The sequence below is a fragment of the Barbus barbus genome (genome assembly GCF_936440315.1).
Source record: "Barbus barbus genome assembly, chromosome: 40".
Lineage (NCBI taxonomy): Eukaryota > Metazoa > Chordata > Actinopteri > Cypriniformes > Cyprinidae > Barbus > Barbus barbus.
Window position 1 is genome coordinate 12,430,517 of NC_136718.1, and position 10,474 is coordinate 12,440,990.

At 35.5% G+C, this 10,474-nt stretch overlaps 2 protein-coding genes across 3 annotated transcripts; one reads left to right on the forward strand and one right to left on the reverse strand.

Annotated features, from left to right (window-relative positions):
- Positions 1 to 386: 386 nt before the first annotated feature.
- LOC306860104 (transcription initiation factor TFIID subunit 13) lies at positions 387 to 1,171 on the reverse strand. Its single transcript, XM_079401635.1, has 2 exons — positions 1,083 to 1,171; positions 387 to 974 (listed from the first exon to the last, which is right to left on the reverse strand). Exons 1-2 carry the CDS (start codon positions 1,157 to 1,159, stop codon positions 599 to 601), a joined length of 453 nt encoding a protein of 150 aa, XP_079257761.1. The 5' UTR covers positions 1,160 to 1,171; the 3' UTR covers positions 387 to 598.
- Positions 1,172 to 2,252: 1,081 nt separating this feature from the next.
- Positions 2,253 to 10,311, forward strand: LOC306859172 (solute carrier family 35 member C2-like). Of its 2 annotated transcripts, none has more exons than XM_079400069.1 (10): positions 2,253 to 2,805; positions 3,004 to 3,151; positions 3,256 to 3,406; positions 3,737 to 3,800; positions 5,402 to 5,474; positions 6,792 to 6,960; positions 7,049 to 7,132; positions 8,143 to 8,318; positions 8,509 to 8,638; positions 9,559 to 10,311. In XM_079400069.1, exons 2-10 carry the CDS (start codon positions 3,041 to 3,043, stop codon positions 9,684 to 9,686), a joined length of 1,086 nt encoding a protein of 361 aa, XP_079256195.1. In that variant the 5' UTR covers positions 2,253 to 2,805; positions 3,004 to 3,040; the 3' UTR covers positions 9,687 to 10,311. The 2 variants fall into 2 exon arrangements, with proteins under 2 accessions (XP_079256195.1, XP_079256194.1); XM_079400068.1 differs by having other exon boundaries at positions 2,253 to 2,636.
- Positions 10,312 to 10,474: the final 163 nt, after the last annotated feature.

Below are 10,474 nucleotides of genomic sequence, written 5' to 3' on the forward strand. Positions count from 1 at the left end.
TACTGAATGAGTATAATAATTATCTGGCTTATTACCATATCTTAATGTGATTTGCATGTCTAAGCTATAAATAGAATACCTAATGTCACTGAAACTGGAATAGTTTAAACATACATGCATAAATTTGAAAGCAAAAGCCTCAAGTTGTCCCCAAATTCCATGCATTAGTTAGTTTACAATTTTGCACATTACATTAACCCTTCAATTTGTTACATTAACCCTTCAATTTGCAACAAAACTTAACATTTTTTCATCAAAATTAATAAAATGTAAAATATACCCGGTCAATCATTTTAAAAGTATCTTCCTGGATAAGAAACAGTCATGTTTCTTCTGATTTTTAAGGTGCACATAAATGCTTTTCAAAATAATAATAAACCAGCAATAAAAGTTTAAACAAATGCATCTTTATTGTACAACATCTTAAACACTAACAATAAATGAACACTCAAATGAACTGAACTGTCAAGCAACTGAATAAACACAAAGCTGTAAAAAAAAAAAAGTGGACTAGAGTTCACGACAGGTAAACAGGCGACAATAAAAAATAACCCTTTTCATGGATTGCATGAACGACAATAGCAACCAATGGCCTATTTCAAGACCCATAATTTGCCTCGTCAAAGGCTTTGCGAGCTTTCTTCAGCTCCTCGTTCATAGTGAGCAGGTCCTTCACTCTCGCAAACTTTCTAGGGTCCTTGCGGATGAGAAAGACAATGTCCTCCACTTGCACGCGACCCTGGCGCCCTATAGACATCGCCTTGTGTGTCATCTCCGTGATGAACTCGATCACCAGATCCTCCAGTATATCCACTGATTCGGTGTAGGGATTTTGGTCGTCTCCAAACCCATACATCATGCAGCGAAGCTCTTTGGAAAAAAGCCGCTTTCTTTTACCTTGGCCCGAGTCTACGCCGTTACCTCCGTCGTCTAAATCCTCATCAAAACCAGGATCGTCCTCTTCTTCAGCCATTCTTAAAACGAAATGCAGCGCGCTGATTAGAAACAGCCATTCAAAACACAAGAGTCAAGTGTTCTATATTATAATACACTAACAGGCACAGCGTTTATGTATAACTTACTTGTGAAAACCGGGTGGGAACAAAAACAAAACACCCCAAACCAGCAAATGCAAAGACACAGGAGCTCGCTCGTTCATTCCACATAAAGCGCCAGTGGAAGGAATCGCCAGCGACCCCTAGAGTTCTGGATGGTGAACTTATTAAAGGGGGCGTGGAGGAACGTTCGAATCATTTCCGTGAATTGGTTCTTTTGAACAAATCAATTCAGCGATTCTTCTACGTCACAACGCTCCAAATACTCCAAATAAATAAAATATTATTTATTATTATTTTATGTATCGCTTTATTTAGATTACAATTAAGTTTTCTTTCCCCTGGCTGTTATTTTTGATCTTTGTTATATTTCTTGATATATTCTGATATAGCTATTTGTATTCGGTGTTTCGCCCATCAATGCTGCCGAGCAGTTTTGATTAAAATGTGTATTTTTATGTTTGGATTTGTTCTAAATAGTTGTTATTGTTAAATAAAATTACATGCAATAAATTCAGCCACATTATGTGGTTTAAAAATGTATGTTAGGTTTTTTACATATGTGTTGTGGATCGAATTTACTTCAGTTTTACCGTATTACCTATGCACGTGAAACAATAAGATAGTAAGATATTCTAAATAAAATTGGAGAGATTTTGTAAAAATAAAATAAAATAAATAAAAGTCACCAGGAACCTGGGCATACTTTTGGAAAAAACATTTATTTGAATCATATAATAATAATAATAATAATTTGTTATGGTGAATCTCTTTTTTTTTCTGGACAAATTTCACATACACAGCAGCAAACGTAGTGATTCTTTTAAGGTATTTATTGAATTTCTTATGCTTATTGGTTCTTTTAAGTGCATATAACAAAACAAACCCCGATTTTCTATAATGCTAAAGCTCATTTAGAACTTTAAACTGCTGTCTTTTATATTTAGTTTAATTTTATATTTTTTCTCTGTCTTTCCTAAACACTAATAAACACATTTTATTATAGGGAGGTAAATTCGTGTGTCCATCAGTTAAATGTTCACTTCACAAACTCATCGGTTCTCGGACCATGTCGGTGGTAATTATATTATTACAAGACAACTTTATTCTGAAATCAGCCGATGAGTTCTTGACTGGAGAACCGCTCAAGATCGAATCAGTCCAATTCGTTTCATGAACCGGTTCAACTGATTCATCACAACGATTCGAATCAAAAGAACGAACCGATCAGCACTAAACATAGCAAACAGCAGCCATTCTACTATTTAGCGCATTTACATTGGCTTTGGCACTTCTTGTGTGCTTAATAAAAAAAATCTGAAAAAGCTTTAATTTCAAAACATTATGTGTAGAATTCAAAATTTCCCGGGCTGCAGCGCGTGTGTCAGCAGAGCAACGTCCACTTCACAGCAGCAGAAGTAACTTAACTGTAGATTCACAAACAAGAACAGTTATTTTAATGGCAGAGTCTCGCGTTAATACCACCTTAGTGCTCTGAGGCGACTCGCCTATCCAAATGATGGTTACATAGAGTTTAATACTACCAGCTTTTTGTTTTTCGAGGACTATGTAAACAGTGAGGTAAGAAAATGTGGTCACTGACATTAGCTAGTTCTGGTTAGCTGTAAATGGCGCAGTCAGTGTGTGCAAACTGTCACAGCATCAGTTGAAATAACTAGGTTTAGTGCTCGCGAGTGTGTGAGACAACGTTTAGTTGGAGTTTATTGCTTAAACGCCTGTCAAAATAAACGTAAGTTTCCCCCCGCACTTCATCAGACATTATAAAAACACAGCTGTTCTGATACAATATGTTGCACTGTTCAACAAGTGCTTCTTCTTTTATCAATACTCGCGCATATCAAACTTTGGCCCTGCATGTTCTTATCAATCTACCCAGAGTTAACATACTAGCTCTGGTTCATTCTTTCTGCCTTCCTCTTGTTAACAGTGTTTAGCTGTGCCTTGTCGGATCCGGGTTGTCCAGGATGGCGTTCCCAACCCAGTTCCTCCTCAGGGCGCTGCGCACCGTGGGCCTGGTGCTCTTCTACTATGTGTTTTCCATCGGCATAACATTCTACAATAAGTGGCTCATGAGGGTAAGATATAGTTCAGCTGGGTGAAAACCTTTGTTTTGAAAAGAGCACTTATTTTTGTCCATTTGGTTTGTATAATGTCTGTTTTTCTTTTTTATTTGCCTCAGGACTTCCACTTTCCTCTGTTCATGACGCTGGTCCATCTCGTAATGATTTTCAGTTTCTCCACACTGACACGCTTTGCCATGCAGTGCTGGACGGGAAAGCCTCGAGTGACACTTCCCTGGAAGGTTTACCTTTCTAAAGTGGCCCCGACAGGTAAGAATTTTTTGTTTGTTTTGGGAAAAAAATTCATCCATGAGTCCAAAGACCAAAAATGTGTGTCATAATGGTAGCTGAGGAGATGATAAACTGTTATCTTTTCTATCCAACACACAGTTTGGGTGGGTGAAGTCCACACTGATTGAATGTAACGAATCTAGTTGATCTCTGCTTGAGTATTCCAGAATCTTGTCCACAAGCCCATCAGTTAATTTTCAAGTTTTAGCATGGAATGATTCATAATGTACAGTATATGCTTTGTATTATATTGAGACAGCGATTCATCAAACAGTAATATGTATGCAACTGTTTGTCTGTGTCCATCAGCCCTGGCGACAGCGCTGGATATCGGATTGTCCAACTGGAGCTTCCTTTTCATCACTATTAGTTTGTAAGGATGCTGTTAACTGAGAGATTAGATTTTATAGTGCTTGCAAGGCAGCATTTTTTTCTTATTCCTCAAACACTAAACATCCCTTAACCTTCAGTACTACAGATGCATATGCTGTGTTCAAAATGCCATAGTGTCATACTACTCTTACTATTTCTGCAGTATTCAGTATGTATACTTTGCATAGTATGCAAATTTTCTGTATGCATGCAATTCCCAGATTACCTGCTACATTTGTTTAAAACTGATGTATGCATCTGAAGACACTGCATGGGATACTGTTTCCCTGAACGCAATACGCTCCGTGTAACGTTTCATCTTCAAATGCGTGAGTGAACTGGAGACAAGGGATAGTAATTATAAATGTAACACTTTTATTTGTATATACATATTACAGTAAACTACAAACTATTGCTCTGTATCTAAAAACAATAGCGTTAGTAGGCCATAAATTGTAACTTAATTTCTATGGCACATTTCCAATCAAATCAAATGACGTCACCTTCATCTCTATTGCACTTATAGCACAGTACAGATTGTTTCAAAGATATGAAATAATAATAGCATTGCAGTAATATATAAATAACATTTAATATATAAATAAACAAAATGTATCATTATTTGTGCTTAGTGTAACTAGAATATATCGCTTTTTCCACTAAGTGTAACTGCCAAAGAGAAAATATTGTTCAATTAAAGACAGCTTAGTGTTGATGCAGTTCTGTTCAACATGTTAAGTTTATTACTTAAGAGATGAGTTCAACTGGCCAATATAGCATTGTTTACTAGTATGCCTCGACAGATGTGCTGAATTAAGGTTCATTTTTTGGTCATGTGACAACACAGTATTCAATCCAGCATACTACTCTGAAACATTTTGTTGCTTATTGTATACTGTTTCACACACTATAAAAAATAATGGGCAGTATACACTGTGTACTGGGTAGTAAGCAAGTATGCCATTTCGAACACAGCCACAGACTTCATTCATACATTTTGCAGATACCGTTAGTCTTACATGTAGATGTGCTGTCTATTTTTAAATGCATACTTAATTGATTGAATCAGTCAGGGGATTGTGCAGTGACTGTTAAAATGATAAACATATATGAATGTATTTCTGTTGCTCCTGGCAACCATTTTGCTACACTCATCTCATAGGACTCTTTGTCTTGGATAATTTGATGAATCACAATTTTTTTCTCACATATCATCTTTGTAAATGCTTACTGGGCATCTCGTTGCTAGGAGATGAATGTTATATGAAAACAATGTGTGGTCTAAAATCATTTGTTATTCTCTGGATGAAACCAAACTCTGGATGAAATCAAAGCATGAAGCTTAAAAATTTATTCACTTCATACTCTACATAATTTTCTGTGAAATCTTTCAACACCAATTACCCAAAATCTGCAGACTGGCTCTGACTTCTAGCTATTAATTTCAACTCCTCCAGACTACAAATTGGAGCAAAATCTATGCAGTAGTCATGTAGTGTATTCCAGTCTTACAACCTGAACACTTGACCTACAAACACTGGTGTTTGCTTCAGGAAATGCAAGTTAGATTTAAACTACTTGGGAATTTGGGGTTTCTTGTAGGTACACCATGACCAAGTCTTCAGCTGTTCTCTTCATTCTCTTTTTCTCTCTGGTCTTCAAACTGGAAGAGCCGGTAAGTGTGAAATATTCTCAATTCTTGAATAAAGGACTTAAAGGAAGCTATTTTTAGTTCAGACCCATTAAGCATATATTTTACATACATAAAGGCCACATCAAGATGCATTGTCAAGTTAGCCTCTCTGTCTATGTATGTGTGTGCATATGATCATTATCACCCCCAGACTAGAGAACAGTATGTGGAGTGTGATGGTTAAAGTACATTTAGACATTTTAAAGAGAGTGCATTCCAGCTGTGGTGTCTGATGATGACGTATGTTTTAACAGCAGACATTTTTGATTAGACGCTTTTAGGTCATGTTAAAGGGCTGTTAAAATGCTATTTAATAAATCTGCTGTGTGAGTTTTTCTGAGAGGTCACACTTTGAGATGAAAAATGTGAAAACTGCATGTGAGATCTGAACCCAACTTATTTTTTTGCCAGTGAGTGTGTTTGTCTTGATAGATGTTGCTGTATTTAGCTGAGCAGTAGTTGGCTCACTAATGTAATAGTCAAAAAGTCATTATTTTGCTTCTAACTTTTTCCCTTAGTGAACAGTTAACATATAGCCAAAATCACAGCACAGCTATTGTCTTTGTCTTATGGCTATGGGGATTTGTCAGATGAAGTCTCGATTATAAATTATTTTTTTTTACTCTTTTCTTTTTACTCAGAAGTCAATCTGGCTACAAATTTTTGAGTTTTTTAGAATTTAGAACTAGAATTTTTCTACAGCCAAAACAAAATATCATAAACCATAAAATAGATAAATCACTGCTTTTGAATGGCTTTCAGTTTTATGACACTCAGTCATTGCTTGCATATACCATAAAATAAAACAGAAATAACAGCATACAAGCAAAAGTTCACTTTGAGAATGGTGTTTGAAGAAACTGTGTAGACTGCAAAGAGAAAGGGTGAGCTGTGTTATTACGTTTTAAATGAAGCGTAGACTTAAAAAAACACACATCAGATGTAAATACAGATCTCTTCAAAGATAACTCAAATTAAACAACCTTTGGACAGCTTGTACTTTTGACATAATATGAAGGTTTATAGAGATGATTAAACAAAATAAAGAAAGGGAAGGAAAATAAATCAGTGTTTCATAAATGCATAAAAGCTGTATGATTCCTCTCCGGTTTTGGCACTTTAAAATTTTCACGTGCTAGAACAGTAATAGCAAGCAATCAGTAATACATACTGTTGCCAAGCCATTAGGTGATTTAAGAGGGTAAAATCAATTGTAACAGGAAGCCATTATAAACCACTTCATGTTCACTTTTGATTTTAGCTGCATTAAAATTCACGAATGCAATTTTATTTTAACAGAACCCATTCCTGATCCTCGTGGTGTTGCTGATAGCCAGTGGTCTGTTCATGTTCACTCTGAAGTCCACTCAGTTTAATCTGGAGGGTTTCATCATGGTCCTGTTGGCCTCTTTTATCGGAGGGATCCGCTGGACTCTCACTCAAGTGCTTATGCAAAAAGCAGAGCTTGGTAAGTTAGCATGTTATGAACTGTGTTCAATCTGTATGGTGAAGTGGTGAATTCTCGTGACTCTTATGTCCTTGTCTTTGCCACACAGGCCTTCAGAACCCCATAGACACTATGTACCATCTGCAGCCTGTCATGTTCCTTGGCCTCTTTCCTCTGTTTCTTCTTAATGAGGGTCAGTCAGACAACTTTTTTATATTAAAATGTATTGAAATATATATATATATATATATATATATATGATAACATTTTACAATATTACATGCAGACTTGAGCATTTTAAAAACCTTACCCCAAATTTTTGAACAGCGGTGTAGGTTCCATTTTTTTTTTTTTGAAGCCTGAAACATTTGACATTAATACAATTTGAAAGCGCTGTTTTTCTAGCTATGCTCAGTTGTTAAATATTATACTGTCTAGAAATTGCTTTTAAGGGTGTGATCTCTATAGACGTTTTTCCTGAATGCGGAAGTCACTCCTGACTCTTAACCGGAAGGATGCTTTGCATTTCCGGTCTCCAGTGATTCTAGAGCAGATAATCTAATGTTAAACCTATTAAAATGTTTTAAAAAAGCCATCACTTTACAGTGTCGCACTTCTCAAAGTTTAATGAGTGTGTAGATGACACGAAGCTGCCAACATTAGCTGCATTAAAAACAGATGGGCATTATTTGAATGGGTTCCTAAGGAGACCAGAACAGACGAGCATCCAATCTTAAATTAGAATTCGTAATGGCGGCACTCATCGTTTACTCAGGAAAAAGGTCTATAAAATAATTTTAAAGAAATTTTCATCTAGTCATCAAACAAATACCAAAGTCATTGATTGGTTAGAAAGTGTGGGATTCCTGTCTTTTAATTTGAGCTGTATTTTAGTATTTTGTCTTCCATAAGTGCAAATCTCACAAAAAAATGTCAGGGTCATATTTTACCTCAAAATAAAAAATAAGACGTTATAATGTTGTAGTGGGTAAAAATATTCCCATATACATTTAAAAAAATTAAATAAAATCAGCTTAGATTTAATACAACAAATATTACTATAATGTGTACTTATAGTTTTACTTCACCATTTAAGAGTCGTTTTTTGCTCTAATACTTAATTTCATTTACTTAAAATGTCTCTTGGTGACTAGTGGCAAACCATCTGTTTGCTTGTTTCTTCATCCTGTGATTGCTGAGCAGGGCTGAGTGTGAGTACCACAGAGAAGCTCTTCAGGGTCAGTGAGCTCTCCCACCTGCTCTACACTCTGGTGACTCTGTCTGTGGGTGGCGTGCTGGCATTTGGCCTGGGCTTCTCCGAGTTCCTGCTGGTGTCCCGCACCTCCAGTCTGACACTATCTATTGCAGGCATTTTTAAGGTGAGAATACATCTTTGCTGCTTTCACATAATTATGAGAAATGAAAAAACTGCAGAAGCTCTTTGCATCCCTCATCGTTTTGTTTTTCTCCATTTCTCAACAGTTTAGCTAGGTTTCAAAGCCTTCATTAGCCTTAAACCATAACTATTCTTCACAAAGACATTCTCTTCGTCTCTGTCTCTGTCTGTAGGAGGTGTGCACTCTGCTGCTGGCAGTGGAGTTCATGGGGGATAAAATGAGCACAGTCAACTGGTTGGGATTTGCTGTGTGTCTGTCTGGCATATCACTGCATGTTGGCCTCAAAACATACTACAACAAAGGTTAGACTCATTCCAATTATGCCTGTAAGTAATCGTAATGTTTTTGCATAGTTTATATTACACAAACACCAAACAAAACAACACGAAAAGACAAAATGCATAAAATAATAATAATAAAAGAAAACATATTTTTTTGTGATTGGTCTTTTTAAGAACAATCGGCATATAGGCGGTTTCAAAGTTAATACATTTTTACTGGTTGTGATGAAACTTAAGTAGCGACACGTTCTATAATTTGACATACATCCTTGTATGATAAATTAGCATAAAAGAAAAAATGTAGGGTGGAGACTTTATTCTATGCATCTTTGAGATGTTGGTGTTGCACTCAATAGTGGAGGCAGATGAACATATTTTTATTTTCTTAAAAAAAAAAAAAATGAAACACCTGTACAGATGAATTGTTCACAATAAGATCTGCATTTAGGAAATAGATAGGGTGAATTTTTATTTCATGCTGATTTTATTGTTAAAGTCATTATGACTGCAGTTATCATTTGTTAACAGTAAATTTAGCTGTAAGAAGTTAAATTTAATGTATGAAACATTTTTTTTCTTTCATAACTTCTGTAATGTGAAAAACTTTATTTTTGCAATGGGTAAAATATCATTCTACACAATCATGTTTTTCTTTAATTAGTTTACGTTTTTAGCCCCCCCATTTTAATTTGGTGCTACATTTTACATTTTTTTTACGATAATTATTATTTCCTAGCACATTTTATGAGAGACTTTAAAATAAAGCCAATATTGGACCTCTGCTGGCATGATTGATTGTGTTAAAGTACAGCTTCAGTAATAATTTAGATAAAATGGATACTCAAAATGCCCGTAAGAAAAAGAAAATGTGCAAAGCTTTAAATCAATAATTGTTTTGATCAGGTATTGTTCTTAGGGTATGTGTTTCTGTCTTTTTATAGGAAATGGCCCCATGGTAAGACAACTACCAGTCAGAGACAACCCGGACCTTGAGCTTCCACTTCTACAGACAAAAGAAGACTATTGTGAAGATACAAATGATGAAGAGGAGCAAGAGATCCTTTATTAGTTCCAGGATGACATGAATGTCCTAAATAGACTTGTAGAATGTTTTCCCATAAAGGCTTATCTGATTGGTTACATTGACCACAGGTACTCAACCAGCCCCAGACATGATATGAATGATCTTTGCTCTTGGGAAGACAGGACTCTAAAAGAGACTGGGTGGGTTAGTTCATCCTAACATTTCACTTTAGTCATTTACTCACTCTCATGCTGCTCCAAACCTGCATGACTTTTTTCTTTTTCTGTGGAACACAAAAGGAATGTCTTCCTTAAAATGAAAGTAGATGGAGACCAAGCCCTGTCAAAAAAAAGATAAAATGATCATTTATTTACTCTTTGAAGAAAAAGTCATATGGGATTTGAAAGATACATGGGTGAGTAAGTTTGACAGAATTTTAAATTCAAAGGTGAAATATAACTTCCGCTGATGTCATTGATCTCAGCACAGGACCAATCTCCAAGTGCCCTTACACATTTGTTTACATGGCAATAAAGGATTTATTTCACTAAATATAAATTCTGTTTCACTTGCCCACAATAATTACTTCACTAATTATGATATAGAATGTAAGTGAACTACTTGTTTGTTTTTTAAATAAAATTAATGAACTTAGTTTTCTTTAACAATGGATTCCTTCCCTTTTACCTTTATACAAGGCGACTTTGTGAATGGTGTGTAGTCTATTTACCATACTGTTTAGGTTAAATATACTTAATTTTCATCATTCAACTATCAGCTCTTCGAGAGGGAGGCAGACTTCATTACAGCTTAATTAGATTTATGTGGAGTTT

Excerpts from the sequence above, each read along its gene's own strand:
- LOC306860104 (XM_079401635.1), bottom strand. The coding sequence starts at position 1,159 with ATGAACGAGCGAGCTCCTGTGTCTTTGCATTTGCTGGTTTGGGGTGTT. Across the intron at positions 975-1,082 it reads TTCCCACCCGGTTTTCACAA|AATGGCTGAAGAAGAGGACG; the intron begins GTAAGTTATACA and ends TTTCGTTTTAAG.
- LOC306859172 (XM_079400069.1), top strand. The coding sequence starts at position 3,041 with ATGGCGTTCCCAACCCAGTTCCTCCTCAGGGCGCTGCGCACCGTGGGC. Across the intron at positions 3,152-3,255 it reads ACAATAAGTGGCTCATGAGG|GACTTCCACTTTCCTCTGTT; the intron begins GTAAGATATAGT and ends TATTTGCCTCAG. Across the intron at positions 3,407-3,736 it reads TTCTAAAGTGGCCCCGACAG|CCCTGGCGACAGCGCTGGAT; the intron begins GTAAGAATTTTT and ends TGTGTCCATCAG.